Source organism: Gymnoscopelus microlampas, assembly GCF_963454915.1.
Source record: "Gymnoscopelus microlampas genome assembly, chromosome: 24".
Classification (NCBI taxonomy): domain Eukaryota; kingdom Metazoa; phylum Chordata; class Actinopteri; order Myctophiformes; family Myctophidae; genus Gymnoscopelus; species Gymnoscopelus microlampas.
In genome coordinates, this window is record NC_139961.1 from 5,566,912 (window position 1) to 5,586,237 (window position 19,326).

Consider the following 19,326-nt stretch of genomic DNA (forward strand, 5'->3'; position numbering starts at 1 on the left):
GTCTGTCTGTCTGTCTGTCTGCCACTCTGTCACAGTCTGCCAGTCTGCCACTCTGTCACAGTCTGCCAGTCTGCCACTCTGTCACAGTCTGCCAGTCTGCCACTCTGTCACTGTCTGTCTGTCTGCCAGTCTGCCAGTCTGCCACAGTCTGTCTGTCTGCCAGTCTGCCAGTCTGCCACAGTCTGTCACAGTCTGCCAGTCTGCCAGTCTGCCACTCTGTCACAGTCTGCCAGTCTGCCAGTCTGCCATTATTCTCGAAACCGCTCATTGCTGCTTGCAGCTATATTTTGATTTTGCTATTTTGTCTCATCTGTTTAAAAAAGTAGGTAGCTTATATATTGCACTTTTACCTTAGCGCTAGGTATACTCTTGGTTGCTTGTTTTTGCAGAAAATGCACTTAAGACTTCTGGTGATTAGTAGTTTTGTTCCCTACCTATGTTGAATGCACTTAATCTAAGTCGCTTTGGATAAAAGCGTCTGCTAAATGACTGTAGTGTAATGTGTTCCTTCCACGCGCTACAAGAAGGTCAGTGGGCTCTCATGCATTGAAGGAGGCATGAGCTTGGCTCTGGGCTCCCTAGGCTGGCGGGGGGAGTGTAGCGCCCAGGATCACTTAGAAAATTAGACCGGGTGAAAAAGCGTTGCAAAAATCGTGGGACAAAGAAAAATAGGGGAAAAAAAGAAACTCACCCGAGGAAGAGCTCCAGCTGGCAGTAGAGGTATCTGATGAGGGAGCGGCGAGCCACGATCTCGGCGTGACAGTCGTTGAGCGCCAGGCCGCGGTCGCTCATGTACTCGCCGTTGATGCATTTGGTCCCCGTGGACACGCAGATGACCTGGGCCTCCTTCACGTCTGAGCCTGCACCGGTACAATGTATGGAGAATGACACTTCTTTTAGTTTTTGTGTTGCTTTTTCGCCCCCTTTTTCATTTTTATGTTAATATCGGCCGATATAATATCGGGGGGGACAATGTTAAGCTAGTTTCAAGCTTGTAGATCTGCTACTTTTGATGCTTTCGTGTGACGCTGTAGTATGATCAAGTAGGGAGCTAATTTACGAGAAAAAACACAAAAAGTTTAAATAACGGAGATAGCCTCGACAGCGACCAAATACCTGTAGTCATGACAACGCCGGCCAGGACTTTCCGCCGTGCGTGTGGAGACGAGAAGTTGTCCGTCAGCTCGCTGAACTTGTCAACGACCAGACGAGAGACGGCGTCCGCCAGGACCTGAGGAAAGCCACCGAGCCAAACATTAGAACAACAAAAAAAAAACAGTACAGAGGAAGGGTTCCTCGAGGTGAAGGATGGAACGGCCAAACAGGGAGGTCCTTCCAGAGGATAATGACTTCCTAAAAGAAACTGCTTCTGTCAGATGTTAGTTACTACACTGTCAGTTCTTTTTTCTCACAAATCTCGCCAACCTCACATTTGAGAGAAACCGAGACAGGGTCTAAACGGCTTGGCTTTCTTTCATGTGGATCTCATTATTGATGACGTCAGTCTTGCCCAAATATGGATGGACCGTGGGTCAGAGAATATGAATTCAGCGAAACGTGAGACAGACAGACAGACAGACAGACAGACAGACAGACAGACAGACAGACAGAGCATCTCTATATTCCGAGGAACATTAGCCGAAAATAGCAGATCTGCAAGCTTGTAGATCTGCTATTTTTTGGCAAAGAGGTTAGGAGCAAACAGACAGACAGACAGACAGACAGACAGACAGACAGACAGACAGACAGACAGACAGACAGACAGACGGGCCTCTCTTCTTGCCTCCTAGAACCGCACCATAAAACTCATGATCTGATATAAAGGGAGGACATTTTTCCTTTTTATTCGGTGGCCGAAATGGGCTTCCATACTAATAATAAGAATGAGCCATGATGTAGACATTAGCGTTCGGCACGAGAAAAAGCAGGTAAAAAGCACAGAAAGCACTGTCACCGTTTCAATTAAACAAGGTTGTGCTGCCGTGAATGACGGCTGGACAAGTGGGAGGCTTTAAACCGTAAAACTCCTGGCATTCCTGACTGATCTGTGTGTGTGTGTGTGTGTGTGTGTGTGTGTGTGTGTGTGTGTGTGTGTGTGTGTGTGTGTGTGTGTGTGTGTGTGTGTGTGTGTGTGTGTGTGTGTGTGTGTGTGTGCGTGCGTGCGTGCGTGCGTGCGTGCGTGCGTGCGTGCGTGCGTGCGTGTGCACGCGTGCGTACGTGCGTGGGGACGCTTATATAATCAATAGCGGTGTTTGACTAGCACTCAGGAGGTGATGTTAATTAAGATAGTGGTTTACTCCTCTGCACCGTTGTTATCTGTGGCCGTGGATTAGCGGTGGTGGTGGGGGATTAAGCGATGTGCAAACAGATGTCCAGTGCACGCAGCATTGAACTCCCCTCACGGCCTTTCAATCAGACTTTGTCAGAGAGAATGGGAGGTAATGAGCAGCGATAGAAGACAGAGGGAGTGGGCCGAACGGTGCGATCAATCAAAGGGCTTCTCTAATGTTCTCGGCGCAACGGCGCGTTAGAATGTCGTTCTGCGCGATGCCAACTTTGTGGCAAATGATACAACAAAAGTTTCGACGTCGTGGGTTGAAACGCCAACAAAAAAAAGACGATGAAACGACAAAGATTATGCTGTTCTGTTTTGTTTATTTTTTTTCCCCCAAGACCATAGTGGTTGTCAGGCATGTTTACCCATCAATAAAGACTCACTGTATGTGATACTACAGCTCACCATTTCCCAAAGAATACCATGGTTTGTTTGATTTTCATGGAAGCCATTTGATTCCCTTGAGATAATATTGATTCATGAGTGAAAGTCTTGACATTTGGCCAACATTGGCTGAATTGTTCAGTTAAGTTTGTAACGTTTCAGTGACTTTGGATAATAATTAATGTTAACAAACCAAGGTACGCTTTGGGAAATGGTTGACAGCAATGTCGAGGTAAGCAAACCTATGTTCCCTCAAACAACCCAGACCCCTAACCCCAACCCACACCCTTAATCTGGAGTGTTGTGTTGCGGGCATTCTTCCAATTAAGACCGGGAACGCATCTGTGTCATTTTTTTTATTTCTTTAGCTATTCAAAAATAGCAGATCTACAAGCTCATAGCGCGGCACCGAGTTTTTCTAATTTCTTAGAAAAATCGTGAACATTTGTGCACATCTTTGAATGTATATTTTTTTTATAGCGAAAATGTTTTACTCAAATCTTTGCTTCATGGGATTCTACAAATGTCTTCTAAATCCAAAGTGTTTTTTTTTTTTTTTTTTTTTAATTGCTATAATAATACTTGTTGCTATAATATCAGTGGTTCTCAAACTTTTTCATGTCAAGGACCCCCAAAATGATTTGTATTTGGCCGCTGACCCCCATCTCAAAATATGTTGTTCGAAGGACCCCCCCAGAAGCAAAGATTGAGTTCGCTTTAAAAATATTTATGTTCAAAGATTTGCACAAATTCTTGCTTCATGCTTTTTTTTTTTTAAATAGCAGATCTACAAGCTCGTAGCGCGGAGCTTGTAGATATGCTATTGAATAGCCCAAAGTATAAAATAATGGTTAAAGTGGTTACACAGATGCGTTCCCGGTTTTAATGGGTTAACATAGGACTGACCCCATGTCGAGAAGAAGAGTGAGTCGTAGTCTATAAGGCCTAAAAAAAAGACCAGTTCCTTTTGGTGTTCTGCTTCCTAGACATGCTTACCTGTGGCAGGTGCAGCTGCAGTCCTTCACTGGGTATGGGCTGTTTGGACGGCGCCTGGTCCACCTGCATGTTGAACAGGGTGGAGAGCGCGGCCTGGGCGGCGCGCGCCTTGGCCAGCTTCTTGTTGCGCCCGGAGCCCCGGAAGCCCTGCGCGTCCACCGTCACCGACATGACGAAGCTCTTGGCGTGGCTCTCGCCGCTCTCCGACACAAACTCGTACTTGAGGCCCGGCCGCAGCTCGTTGAGGATCATGACGGGGTTCTTGCTGCCCGTGGTGGGCGAGGCGAAGGCCAAGGGGCCCAACGGGCCAAGCGGGGCCTGGGGGATGCAGCTTGGGACGGGCGAGGCCGGCGGCGGGTACTCGGACCCCGACGAGCCGAAGGAGCCGTCGCCGTTGGACGCGAGGTAAAACGGGTCGTCGGCCGCCCGGGCGGCGGACGACCGCTCGAAGCCGTTGAAGAGGGCGTCGGCGAAGTCGGCCTGGTCGGACGTGAAGTCCGTGTGCACGGACAGCGTGCGGCCCATGGCGATGTGGGCCTCCGAGGCGTTGGGGAACTGGACGAAGGAGCGCAGGGCCCTCTCCGCCGCGTTCAGCTTGGCCTTCTTCTTGGTGGGGCCGGAGCCCTGGAACGTCTGCCCGTTGACCTCCACGGTCATGATGAAGACGGGCGCGTGGACGGGCCCCGTCTGGGACAGCATCCTGTACTGCAGGCCCGGCTTGACCTCGTTGAGCTGCATGAGGGCGTTCTTGGGCAGGACGGGCCCGGGGGCTTTCTTGCGCTTCTTGGGCTTGTACGCGTGCCCGTTATTGCCCTCCTCTAGGGGACGCTTCCTTCCGCCGCCGCCCCCGCCCCCGGCGCTCCCGTTGGGGAGCAGCGGGGCCTCGGGCCCCGCCGGCCCCTGCTTGGGGAGCAGGTTGTCCACGTTGCGGTTCTCCTTGACGTCGGTGCTGCAGGAACCTGCGGTGCCCAGAAAGAGTAACTTACAACGCCTTCGATGCAGGACCTTGTAAATGTCAAATTTAAGAGATTCCTTATCTCCCTTTGTAACAGAACTATTGATTTGTGTTCCTTTCTTTGACACTTTATTGTTAAAGGACGACTTTTTGCCCAATGTCAACCTATCTTCATATCATTGTTTTCTACTCTGTCTGTGTCTCATAGGAGGGCTGTGGACACTTCAGAAACCTGCCTACCAGTGACATCATCATTAGGCAGGTATTTTTTTCCAAACAAGATTTATGTTTCATTGTCTCCGCCAGGAGACTATTGTTTTCGTTCTCGTCCTTCCGTGTGTCCACCGAGCTAACATTGGTCAAGCTTCACGTGACAATATGTTGAAAGGGTGTGCTTTGATTGGCTAGCGAGACGCATGACGAAATACAGACCTATAAATAGGTGTGTCACTTCAAAACATCATTTACATGTTTTGAAGTGACATCAGCCAAGTTAACATTGTTAGCTTGGCTGATTGAACATGTTAGCCAAGCTAACATGTTCTAATCCTTAGATGTTCTAATCTAAGAATCAGAACATTTCTAGAAAACTATGGTTAAAGATAGGGTAAGTGATTTCCTTTGGTTAAAATAGCACGGGTCTGCTGGCGGAGTCTTGTGCTCCGAGGAGCACATTTTCTAGTTTATATTTGTATTAACGCGAGAACAATGGCTTCCATCATAGCATGCTAACTTTCCAGGAATAGAAAGCCTGCCGTTTCTATTAGCTTGGATTCCCCATCGATGATGTCACTGGTAGGCAGGGTTTCTGAACTGTCCACAGCCCTCCTCTGAGACACAGAGTGAGTAGACAGACATGGTGCCATGTTATCATGAGGATAGTGAGGACCAGGTTGTATGAAGATTGGTTGAAAATGGCTGAAGTTATCCTTTAAGTTTTAGTTTGTGGATAGGATGTAACAGTAACATTAAAAAAAATAAGCTTGTGGCCATATTTTGGTAAATTAATAATTAAAAACAAAAAAATAAACAATACCAAGTGATGAATAGCACAGGTGCATCTAGTATGAAATGTAGTCATTTAGGCTATATATATATATATATATATATATATATATATACATATATATATATATATATATATATATATATATATATATATATATATAATACTTCCTTTAACTACTGAAGGTAACATCAAATACTACATAAATATGGTGAAAACTATAAGTCAATGAAGCAACATTTTAGTGTCTGTGCACTTGTTGTGGCGATTATCTACATACTATCAAACATATATTTGCTATTTAGATTAGTATCAATGCTGCTTGTCTGATGAACCTAACTAAAATATACATTTTTTTCTCTTGACATAGCTAAGTGCTACACAGCCTGCTTTTAACTGATAGGCTACTCTGTTGTAATAATGAGTTGCTGTGGATGCACTAGGAACACATATCAGCGGGCCCTGTTAACAAAGTTGATGGAACTTAAGGTAAATTTCCATTTATAACATCCTCCAGCAAAAGATCGATAGGTTACTGCTTTTGGTGCTCAGGACGGAAAGCCATCCTATAGAAAGTAGCAGGTTTAGGTTTAGGAGGCTGTGAGGGGAGAGAGGGGAAAGAATTGAGTTGTTCTTTGCAATAATGAAGCCCAAGGGCCTGACACACCTGTTCACATCGTCTGTTTAAAGGTAGGGTAAGTGATATTTTTTTGGTTAGAACAAAATGTTTTTTGTTAAAATGTTAAAGCGCTATAGGATATTCTGATAGTAATCATCACTATAGAGTGTTTGTTCAGTAACAGTAGTCTCCCTGTGTCTCCAGATCTTTGATAAACTTAATAGAGAAGTACCCATTTTATCAGCCTTTTTTTCTTTTTTTTAGCGGCGCTAGCCGCTCTATACCTGACTTTGTCCGTGTGCGTCAACGTTCTGATTGGTCAGGTGCGTCAACAAAGTGATTGGTCAAGCTTCACGTGACACGTGGCTATAAACACATATCGATGACAAAATGTATCAAAGGCGCCGCTACCTTCACACAGGGTGTGATTTTCACATTGAGTGCCAGGGGTTTTTCAAAACAGGGTACCTCCAGTGCCTGGATTTTTAACCATTTTTGGACCTTTTTCAAGTAGTCACAAAATATTTTCAGTGATCACCGTCCTCATGGTGATCCCCTCATTACACACACAGGGGTCTCGTACAATCCGGGGAAAAACATTAAAAACATTCGGTAATCCGTTCCATAGTTGTAGCCAGTTGAAAATAGTCAAAAATACATACTAAAAAAGAAAAGTACACAGGAGCCGAGATACAGGCTTTTGAAGTCATAAGTTAACCAGGAAGTGGATTGGAGTCTAAATCTTCGAAAGATCATATCTCCTGGTGCTGTGAAGGAAAAAAAAAGAAAACAAAATCATATTTTTGCCCAAAAACGGTCATAACCGTTTTTGGCACACCTCGTTTGGATTATGAAAAACGGTCCGGACCCTTTTTGGCACTCAATAGTGTTCCAGTTCCAATGTTGTCTGCTGGTTTCTTCGTGTCATCACTTTTTCACTTGTTTAATCTGTATCCTGACTGACTTCTCTATCCTGATCCTCTATTCTGTTTAATACAGAGCTGGAGAGACATGGACACCCCTGTTACTGATGATGATTTCTATCAAAAATATAGAGCTATTTAACACTTATTTTAACCAAAGGAAATCACTTACCCTATACCTTTAATTTACAAATGGTGTCACATATTGTGGATGATCTGTGCTGCACATCAAAGCTGCTAAATAGAACTGAGCTCTGAGAGGCGCGTCAACAGGTTTTGACATTTAGACTCAAAAAATCAACTGAACCACAAAACGTTCTCCATGCGTTTGATCAAAAATCTGGCAGGTCACTTCCAACAGGAAAGAGAAGAAGAGAACAGAACAGAGAATTAGTGTGTTAGGTCAGAGATACAACATTAAGTGTTCCTCTGTACAGACAAAATTCAGCCTCTTTCACCACATTTGTGCTGAATGTGGTGAAAGATGCTGCATTTTGGCACACAGATTAAGCCATTAAGACCAGGAACTGTGTCATATTAGATTTTAGCTATAACAATCATTTTATACTTTTGCTAAATAAAAAAAATAGCAGATATACAAGCTCTTAGCGCGGCACTTGTAGATCTGCTATTCTTTTTAAACCGTGAAAATGTTTGCAAATCTTTGAATATATATTTTTATATAACATTTGTAAAATATTTTGTTCCAGGGACCCCCAGGAGCAAAGATTTGAGTTACAAATGTTCGCTTTAAAAAAATATGTATATTCAAAGATTTGCACACATTTTCACAATTTAAAATAAATAGCAAATCTACAAGCTCATAGTGCGGCACTCGGTGCCGCGCTATGAGCTTGGGGAAAAAAGGGAGGGAGCTTGGAGCTTGGGGAAAAAAGGGAGGGATTAGAATAGAACCATGGGTGACGTCCCCAGTCAACAGAAAGATCGTTGAAACGTTATCGTTGAACATATTCAGATAGATAATCATTGCTATGGAGCGTTTCAATATAACACACATCTGCATTTTTTTAGTAAACAGAACATATTATGTTCAGGTGGGTTACAAATTACATCCTATCAGGATAGAGAATCACACCACAGATCGTTCATCGCCATACATTCTATAGTGTTTCAGTTCCAACTGTGTGTGCTAATGTATTTTTTTTTTTACAAACTTCCAATTTGACTTGTGTATATCCTTGGTCCTGAAAATGTATTTTCTGTTTACTAAAGAGATGGAGAGATGAGGAGACCTCTGTTACTGAACAAACACCCTCGATTGCTATGGGAATATAGAGCTATTTAACACCATCTTTAAATGATGAAAAATATATATATATATCTATATATATCTAGCCCCATCCCCATCAAGATAGCGTCACCATAATGTCACTTTTAACCATTATTTTATACTTTGTGTATTAAAAAATAGCTGATACACATACAGGTTCAGATTCTGTCTGGAAGCAGCTCTTGACATCCTTAATCTACCTGTGTTGACACATCTATGACATCCATATAATCTGCCCCGTGTTGACACATTTAAAGTGTCTGTCACTGTGTTGTGACGCAGCCTGTCATGACACACACTCACATCCACTCACAATGGGCTTGGGCTCACTGTCACAGCACAGAACGCAAAGGAAATAACCAGCAAGCCAGAGCTCAAAAATATCATAAAACATAAACACAATAGCATCTTAATGCCCCGAGCAACAAGCAGAGTGATTATAGGTCTGTAGGGGAAGGTGGGGATTATTACATTATAAAACATACATCAACCGCTTTAGCCCTATTTTAGGCTATTTGAAAATAGCAGATCTACAAGCTCACAACGCGTCGCACCGCGACGCGTTGTGAGCTTGTAGATCGGCTATTTTCAAACGTCTTTGCACTTTTACTTTTGGTACTTTTAAGTACATTTTGATACCAACACTTTTGTACTTTTACTCAAGTGTCATTTTGAATTCCCGGACTTTTCCTCGTAACGGACTACCTCTACATTGTGGTATCGATACTTTTACTCAAGCAAAAACATTTGAGTTCTTTTTTTCCCCACCACTGCCCTTGGACAACCTTGACTTACAGCGCTACCACCATCGCGCATCGCTAATGCCTGTTATAGCAACCCTCCCCCCCACTATAATCCACACACTCTCTCTCTCCCTACCGGGTTCACTTCAGCTTTTACGCAGAGACCAGGGGGAAAAGGATTACTGGTGTCCAAACACAAATCACACAGTATTTACAAAACGGGGATCCGTCCCGTTTATAGCGCCGTGGCGGGAAAAGAGAGCCGAAAAGGCGCCAAAGTGTCAATTTCTTTTGGCTATCTGGTTCAGCGTCTTTGAGCAACAAAGATAGACAGCCACTTGGGCTTGAAAATGGGTTTGAAAATGGGTTTGCCCTCTCATCCTGATAGCGGGTTCGGATCTGTCCTCCCCCCCCCCCCCCCCCCCCCGGCCAGCTAAATAGACGGCTTATCGAGCTCAGCTTGCAATTTCTTCCAAATGAAACAGAAAGAAACAGGCTTTTTTTTTCCTGCCGGCCAGCCGCTCTATGAATGCCGTGAGAGCTAGCAGTAAAAAGCCGCTGCCTTGCTAACTTCACACAGAATCTTCTGTATTATCCAACCTTTTTCCTTAACCCATTAAAACCAGGAAACGCATATCTGTGTAACCACTTAAAGGGATAGTTCACCCCCAAAATGACTTTTTTTTTTCTCCTATCGATTAGTCACCCCGTGGAGATTCTAAGCCAATTCCCAATAATTTGATGACCGGCAGCGGTTCCGGTAGGAGACACAAAGAGTCTACTTTGTGTCTCCTATACCGGAACCGCTGCCTACCGGTCCGCTGGTCATCAAATTATTGTCTTAGGAATGAGACAAAAACAAAAAAATATCCATGAATTCAAGTGTCCATGGGGTGACTAATCCATAGAAAAATGTAATCTTTTGGGTGAACTATCCCTTTAAGCCATTATTTTATACTTTGGCTATTCAGAAATAGCAGATCTACAAGCTCGTAGTGCGGCACTCGTGCCGCACTACGAGCTTGCAGATCTATAAGCACACGCCATATCGTGCTGTGACGCGACCGTGAGCTTGTCGATCGGATATATTTTCAGTGCACGACACAGACTGGGCGACTAAATATATAAATCTAGGGGCTTAACCCATTAAGACCGGGAACGCATCTGTGTGTCATTTTAAGATTTCTTTGGCTATTCGAAAATAGCAGATCTACAAGTTCATAGCGCGGCACCGAGTGCCGCGCTACGAGCTTGTAGATCTGCTATTTTTTGAAAAATCTTTAAGGTTTTCGCAAATATTTGAATATATAGTTTTTTTAAAGTGAACATTTGTAACTCAAATCTTTCCTTCTGGGGGGATTCTACAAATGTCTTCTAAATCCTAACAGGTTTTTTTGTCGCTATAACATCAGTGGATCTCAAACTTTTTCATGTCAAGGACCCCCAAAATGACATGCATTTGGCCGCGGACCCCCCCATCTCAAAATATGTTGTTCCAGAAGCAAAGATTTGAGTTACAAATGTTTGCTTTAAAAATATTTATATTCAAAGATTTGCACACATTTCCACGTTTTTTTTTACAAAAATAGCACTCGGTGCCGCGCTACGAGCTTGTAGATCTGCTATTTTTGAATAGCCAAATAAATCTTAAAATGACACAGGCGTGTTCCCGGTCTTAAAGGGTTAACGGTGGTTTGAGTCCTGAATGCACCCCCCCCCCCCCCCCCCCCCCAGCTCCCTGCATCTATAGGTGTCATTCAGGGGGGTTTTAGGGAGCTTTTTGGTTGAGAGCAGGGGGGGGGGGGGGTCAAGCTTACAATCAACCATCAGAATGGACTGAAATGACACGGCAGATACACCCTGACCCTGGGATTAAGCTCTGATCCTGCGTCTCCTGGAGGAGCAGGAGGAGGAGGAGTAAGAATGAGTTGGGTGCCGTGTTTTCAAGGACAATCTAAAGCTTATAGGAGGATGACAAACACAATGGGTGCATCCACACATATAAGATGCAAGTCATCGGAAGTCCCATCCACTCCCATGTTATAGGAAAAAAAAACGGAAAGACCGCCCCGTCTGAAGCACATATCCGGGATCCGCTCTCCCTTGAGTAACGGCCGGAAATGGCCGGAACCGGAACAAGGGCTTGGGACAACTAGCGTCAACTTGTGTCTGGATGCACCCAATGAGAGGCAGCCTATCGTAGATGTATTTTATCGAGTCTGACTTTTTACTATCGTATCTACGAGAGTCTTAGCTCCACCCCCCACCAGTTTGCCCTGGAATGTCACCAGTAAAGCCCGTATTTCTCCTAACATGTACAAATGCAAAATATAAGGTGCTTACCCGCTTGCCCCAAATGTTAACTAGGTGTCCGGAGTCTTTGCGCTAAGACTCTGGTAGATATAAAAGGACCTCCAGGGGTCCTTGAAGGGGGTTCCAGGGGGTCCCCAGCTGAATGATTGATAGCTATAGGAACCAAATGGATCCTTAAAGGTCGGTAACTCTGAGAGTGTGCAAATGGAACCAAATGGAGCCATAATGGAACCAAATGGACCCATACCATTTGCACATTCTCAGGAGTTATAGGGATCCGTTGCCTACTGCATAGCAAACTTGGGCTCCTTCAAATAAATAAAAAGAAGTTTGATAATAATCACTGGTCTAGGAAATTAGAGGTGATTGCTTACACAGGGACCGTACCTATGTTTCCTATGTTCCCCACTTTCCTAGGGAGAGCGGGGAACATAGGACCTAACCTAAACCTAACCCTAACCCTAACCTTAGTGGGGGAACATGGAACCCGGGGAACATAGGGATGACCCCCTTACACACACTGCTTCTGTGTGAAAACAACAAGCCCTCGTTCCAAGTTAACTTTAAACGCTTGTTAGTTTGTTAGTTTTTTTTTCTCCTGTGAAGGTCAAAGGTCAACTCACTCATGCTGCCCTCTCCGTCTCCCTGCATGGCCAGCAGCCTCTGTTGGCCTCGGTGTGGACGCATGCCGGTTCGCCCTGCAGGAAACACACACACGCGCACACACACACACACACACGCACGCACGCACGCACGCACGCACGCACGCACGCACGCACACACACACGCACACGCACATGCACACACACGCACACACATAAAACTCATTTAGAGGGACAAAGTTCACACGTGATTCTCTTTACATTTGACTGTCTGCTCCTCAGCCCATAAGGGACTTTGACTGTGTTTAAAGGGACTACACCATGAATTTTAACTTTTTCTTCTTTTTTGTGTGTTTTTGGTCTCCCCTACCTCTCTTCTATCCTCAAAAATACCCCAGTTTGAACACTCAGGCTTTCACAGCAAATCTGGGGTTTTCTGTAAATTGGTCTAAAAACAGGCCAAACTGATTTGGTAAATTTGGTGATGTCACCACATTTATGTCACTAGCACGTTTTTCAGTTCCAACCAAAAAATAAAAAATAAAAAATAAATCTTTTTTTTAAAAAGAAATATATATATTTTTTTTCTTCTTTTTTTTCACTTTTTCCACACAGAACCAGGAGATAACATGCATACAAACTGGCTCAATAGCGCCCCGTGCCAAACAGGACAATGTGGTATTGCAGGTGAAAGTGCTTTATAAGCCAGAGAGAAGTTAGTTGGAATGAGTATATCTGAGGCTTGATTTAGGCTCAAACCTTTTGAAAAACGTTTGAGGGACATAAACAATATGATATTAAATGTTATAATTTTGTTTTAAATTCATGGTGTAGACCCTTTAAACGTTTTTGGACATTTGTGACTGGATGCAGTGCTTTGTGCCGCAAGGGGGCCATGGGGTCATTTTTCAGTTCTTTACATATTATGAAAGTACAGAATGCAATCTTTCAAATGATGTGTTGCTTATTGAAATATTTGAAAATTTGAAGTTATGGTCATTTGAATCTTGTCTAACCGGAATTGTCAAAGCACATTTAGGCAATTCTGTTCTTCCGATAGGCTCTATGCACAGCAGCCATATTGGAAATAAATTGGGCCTCTTCCTTACTTCCTTCACAGGTTGTTACCAATGATACTAATGAAGGCTCTGTTCCATTTCGTGTAGCACAGTGGTTCCCAAACCTTTAATTTCTAGGACCCCGATAACTCTGAGAGTGTACAAATGGAACCAAATGGACCCTTACGGGTCCATTTGGTTCCATTTGTACACTCTCAGAGTTACACACCGTCCATTTGGAACCCCCTCAAGGAACCATGAGGGTCCCTGGACCACACTTTGAGACCCACCGGTGTAGCAGAGTGTTTCCAGTGAGCCAACATGACACAACATCAGCACCCTGACTCTGTTTGACCAGAATGGAACAGAGCCTTCATTAAAGTACCATTGGTAAGACCTGTGAAGGAAGTAAGGAAGAGGCCCAATTTCTTTCCAATATGGCTACTGTGCATAGAGCCAATTGCTCCCTTTTGGTGTCTGTGTTTAGTCATGTTTCTCTGCCAAAGACTCTATTCACCTGTTTCCTAGGCTGTGTGTTTTCCACATCCTGTCGATTTTATTGGATATCATTGGTCATCTGACCGGTTTCATTGGATTGCATTGGCTCGAATCGACAGGAAGTGGAAAACACACAGCCTAGGACGTTGGTTCTCAAAGTGGGGTCCGGGGACCCCCAGGGGTACTTGAGGGGGTTCCAGGGGGTACCCAGCTAAATGATGGACAGGAACCAAATGGACCCTTATGTGTCTGTAACTCTGAGAGTGTACAAATGGAACCAAATGCCATTTGGTTCCATTTGTACACTCTAGATTAACTCTTAGATTAACATTGATTTTACAATATGAATTGGGGTCCCAGAGATAGAAATGCCATTAAATGGGGGTCCGTAGCCTAATGCATGTCAAACTGGGGGTCCTTGAAATTAAAATGGTTGAGAATCACTGCTACAGAGCCGTAAAAATCTTCTCTTATGGGGGTCCCTGGCATATCTTTTCAAATGGGGGTCCGCGGGCTAATAAGTGTCAATTTGGGGGTCCTTGACATGAAAAAGTTTGAGAACCACTGGCCTAGGAAACAGGTGAATAGAAAATGGTCAATGGCTTTGACACTCAGACACACTAGCCAAGACAAAAAAAGGAAAAGACACGCCATCTCCGGTTTACTTCCCGTATCTGTGTGGAGTAGGTGGCCGCCTTGTTAGGAGACCAGAAGCAGGTTGGAGTCTATTCATTCTATTCATGCCTCTGAACCATTCTTTAGCTCCATGGTCACTGAACTAAATAGCCTATTGGACCCCATAGCCACAAGCCACACAATATTCCCAAGAATTTCATACTAATATATATTTTTTACAGAGAGACAAATCAGGAGAAAATTAACTTTATTATCGACCTTTCTCTGTCCCAGCAACTCTCACGGGATCTAGCACCAGTAAACATAGGGCGAGAGACCATTTGTACTAGCGTCATGTTCTTTCTTTCTTTCTTTCTTTCTTTCTTTCTTTCTTTCTTTCTTTCTTTCTTTTTATTTGTTTCGAACATCATACAATAAAAAAAAGTCACAACAAAACAATAAAGTAAAGAATACAAAATATTTTAAAAACTATTTCAACTATCTCCATGAACAATACATCATAAGTGTTCGAAAGGAGCGGGAAGAAGCTAATGCTTATAATATCCTACCCCCCTATTACAGTTTTATATTTACACAATCTTATTGTAAAATATAATAACCCTGAGGCCGATTCTACAAAATATCTGTTTTTAGAATGTCTTCTAAAAACTGTTTTTAAAAAAAACTTATGTTACTATGTCAGTGGTTCTCAAACGTTTTCATGTCAAGGACCCCACAATCAATGTATATGTATTTGGCCAAGGACCCCCATCTCAAAATATGTTGTTCCAGGGACCCCCCAGAAGCAAAGATTTGAGTTACAAATGTTCGCTTGAAAAAAAGTATATTCAAAGATTTGCACAATATTATTTTTACAATTTCTCAAAAATAGCAGATCTACAAGCTCATAGCGCGGCACTCGGTGCCGCGCTATGAGCTTGTATATCTGCTATTTTTTGAATAGCCAAAGTGTAAAATAATGCTTTTTAGCTCAAATCAAAAAATGACACGGATGCTTCTCCAGGTCTTAATGGGTTAAAAAGAAAAAAAGAAATGTATACATACATTTGTACTTCAATACAACTTCACCATGCACAAACCTATCCGTCACCATCAACAATTCACATTAAAATGTCCCTCCTCACTGCTACAGTATACTTCTTAAAAATCAAGCCGCCTCACGCTACAGAAACAGGAGATAAGCTCTTGCCCCTAATGGGCCACATGGCTCGGTAAGGCTTACTTACTAGTCAGGGGACATTAAAAACATCTTGGAATAAATTCCTTACCAAAAAAAATCTTCACCAATGTGTTTGTAAAGGTGTCTAGTAACACATCTCACAAAGACTGAAATGCAGTTTCCCTAGGAGAATTTTTGACAGCTCTGAAAGTTGGGGTACCCACCATAACCTTGTGTGGGGGGGGAATCTAAATTTAATTCTGTTTTAAGTAGCATGTGAGGGGTCAAACTAGGGTGTTTTTATGATTCTGAATCCATTGCAAGCATTTGTTTTGCACCAAAACCACTCCTTGGGCTAAAAACGGCCATAGCCATCCTTTTCCAGGTATACTTTTTGTGTAAAAAACCCATTGAGATTGGGCCGTTTTTAGCCCAAGGAGTGGTTTTGGTGCAAAACAAATGCTTGCAATGGATTCAGAATCATAAAAACACCCTAGTTTGACCCCTCACATGCTACTTAAAACAGAATTCATTTTTTTCCCCACATAAGGTTATGGTGGGTACCCCAACTTTCAGCAGCTGTCAAAAATTCTCCTAGGGAAACTGCATTTCAGTCTTTGTGAGATCTGTTACTAGACACTTTTACAAACACATTGGTGAAGATTTGTTTTGGTAAGGAATGTATTCCAAGATTGGAAATCTTACTGCTAATATCCCCTGACTATACTAATACTACTCATGTTTCCCTGACTGTGTACTTGTTGGTTTCTGTAGCTCTGTAGTTCAGTATGTGTCTTGGTCTTGCAGTCTGTCAAGCCCTTATTTTGTAGTAGTATTCTTGTGCTTCCTGTCTATACCCTCGTTTGCTGTTAACTGTCTTGTCTCACCGCCCTCTAATCATTGTTAACCCTAGTCACCTGTGTCCTGTTTGGCTGTTAGCCTATCCTGTGTTGATTGTATTTAGAGTTCACCTTTGTCTAGTTGGTTTTCTGTCTATATATACCCGTCTGGGTAACCGTCTTCCATGCCGACATCTCGCCACTCCGACTAGTGGCTTCCGCGTGCGGTTAGGGTTAGGGTGAGGGTTAGGTATAGGGTTCGTTAACGTCGGAAAGGCGACATGTCGGAAAGCCGCCATGTAACCACCTGTCTGTATGGCTGGGTGTTTGTCAGATGGTAAATGATTGTATGTTTAGTGAGTCTGTACTCAGAAAGTCCACTTGTCTATGCTCTGGAAGAACAGTGAATACTCTTAGGTTTGTCTGCTCTGCCTGTTGCCTGCTTATGGGTCCTCCTCCAAACCCATTCTAACAGACCGGCTACATGGGCGCATTTATTTATTTATTTTGAACCTGCACGTTCTATTCATTGTTTACAATTAAAATACATCTATATGGTGCCTCAGGCGAGGATTGTTATTTTCACCCTTTCAACACAGTTGTACTGACAAAGATGTTGGTTTCTTGTGGGTGCTTAGCCTCAAAATCAGCTCTAAGACGTGTTTTCAACGATTCTAGAATGGTTCAAATGGAGTTTAAGTTACAATGGGTTTATATAGGAAGGATGGGTGTGACAAAATTAATATCAAATATTTTTTTTTAAATGTAAAAACTGTCTGGGGTGTTCACAAAAGCCTGAGTAGATATACAAATGACCATTTAAGTGTTTAATGGAGGAGTTCACGCAAAAAAATGACTTATTTTCTATCAATTGCACACCATATGAAGCCTTGAATCCATGGATTCTTTTTTGTTTTTGTCGCATTCCTAGGCTAATAATTTCATTCCCGTCTCCTACAGGCTAATGTATCCGGTAGGAGACACAAAGTAGATTATTTGTGTCTCCTACCGGCTAATGTATCCGGTAGGAGACACAAAGTAGAGTATTTGTGTCTCCTACCGGAAATACACACGGTCATCAAATTATTGTCTTAGGAATGCCACAAAAACAAAAATAAATCCATGAAATCAAGGCTTCATGGGGTGTGTAATTGATAGAAAATAAGTCATTTTTTGGGTGAACTCCTCCTTTAAACGCTCAGAATGGACTCGCTCAGACATGCAAGGCAGAGGACATACACTCTTAACTCAGCTCTCACTACATTGTCAGAATACATATTCCAGCAGGGCCTAATCCTTTCTGTGCTGACGTTCCAGAAGAGGCCGAGCAATCTCCCTGCCTCTTCCATTCCATTAGCCCTCAGTTCAACCAGCACCAGTCTGCAGGATCCCTGAACTTTACTCAATCTGTCACAGAACACAGCAAACATTGTTTTTAGAGAATTGACACGGTTGTGAAAATGTACACGCAATTAAAAATCGTCTTTTTCTTCTCACTATAATATCATCTTATGTCCCCAGACATTAATTTGCCCTGAGTGAGGAGGTGGTAACAGGACAGAGAGGGTCATATAAGTTGGCGTTGAGTGGTCGCTGTCATATGAGACACTGATATCGTCCTTCTAATGCGTGAGTAGACCGTGTTTTTTCAGTTACTTTTTTCATTTATTTATTATACTTTTTTCAATATTATAAAATGTTTTCATTTTTCCAAATAAAAACATTAAGAAAAACACGGTCTCCTCACGCATTAGAAGGACAATATCAGTCACCAGAACCAATTATGGGTGTTTTCAATGAATCGAACATGGTTAAAATGGATGGTTTGAAGTTACAATGGGGTTTATATAGGAAGGGGACCTGTCTGATAAAAATGAATATCAAATATCCAAATACTGAATCAAGCAACTTAAAAACTGTACGGGGGGAACGCAAAAGCCAGAGTAGACACTAAAGAGTTCACCCCCCAAAAAACGTTTTTTTTCTATCGATTAGTCACCCCATGGAGACTTGAATTCATGGATATTATTATTTTCTTTTTCGGTAGGAGACACAAAGAGTCTCCTTTGTGTCTCCTACCGGAACCACTGCCTACCGGTCCGCCGGTCATCAAATTATTGCCTTAGGAATGAGACAAAAACAAAAAAATGAATTCAAGTCTCCATGGGGTGACTAATCCATAGAAAAAAGTACTTTTTTGGGTGAACTATCCCTTTAAAATGACATAAGATAACATGTTTGAAAGTGAAATATCCCTTTAAGTAAAAATATAATAAAACATCTTCCACACTGACAGAACACCTGAAGCCGTGCCTCTCTCACACAGACCAACGCTCCTCTCACTCGTCAGCGATAAGACGCGCCGAGGCGCCATTATTCCTCGAGGGCTAATCAGCAAACTGCCACTCAACATGCCACCCTCGGACATAAATAAATACAGTCCGCCCGGCAACGGCGAAATTGCCCGATGATAATTATCGCTGCTTTTCAGCGGTGGAAATTAACTAAAGTAACTCATTTACTCAAGAACTGTATACTTCAGTACAATTTTGAGGTATTTTTTTTTTTACTTTACTGGAGTATTTCCAATTTTTAATACTTTTACTTCTACTCCACTACATCTCAGAGGCAAATGTTTTTACTCCACTACAATTATTTGAAAACTTTAGTTACTAGTTACTTTGTAGATTTAAATCATTACATTATAAAACATACATTAACCACTTCAGCCCTATTATTTTATACATAGGCTATTTGAAAATAGCCGATCTACAAGCTCACAACGCGTCGCATCGCGACGCGTTGTGAGCTTGTAGATCTGCTATTTTCAAACATGTTAGTACTTTTGTACTTTTGGTGCTTTTAAGTATATTTTGATGCCAATACTTTTGCACTTTTACTCAAGTAATATTTTGAGCACAGGCCTTTTACTTGTATAACAACAGTATTTTTATATTGTGGTATTGCTA

The 19,326-nt window shown here is 42.7% G+C and overlaps 1 protein-coding gene across 1 annotated transcript in view; it reads right to left on the minus strand.

The window, feature by feature from the left end:
• The window catches only part of LOC311040975 (double-stranded RNA-specific editase 1-like), a gene marked incomplete at both ends in the record, with an annotated part of 29,344 nt that extends 17,092 nt beyond the window's left edge, over positions 1 to 12,252 (minus strand). The window contains 5 exons of the mRNA XM_084051413.1: positions 692 to 860; positions 1,117 to 1,231; positions 3,716 to 4,756; positions 11,118 to 11,146; positions 12,189 to 12,252. Of these exons, the coding sequence (XP_083907539.1) occupies positions 692 to 860; positions 1,117 to 1,231; positions 3,716 to 4,756; positions 11,118 to 11,146; positions 12,189 to 12,252 (1,418 nt within the window). The remainder of the gene's footprint in view (positions 1 to 691; positions 861 to 1,116; positions 1,232 to 3,715; positions 4,757 to 11,117; positions 11,147 to 12,188) is intronic.
• Positions 12,253 to 19,326: the final 7,074 nt, after the last annotated feature.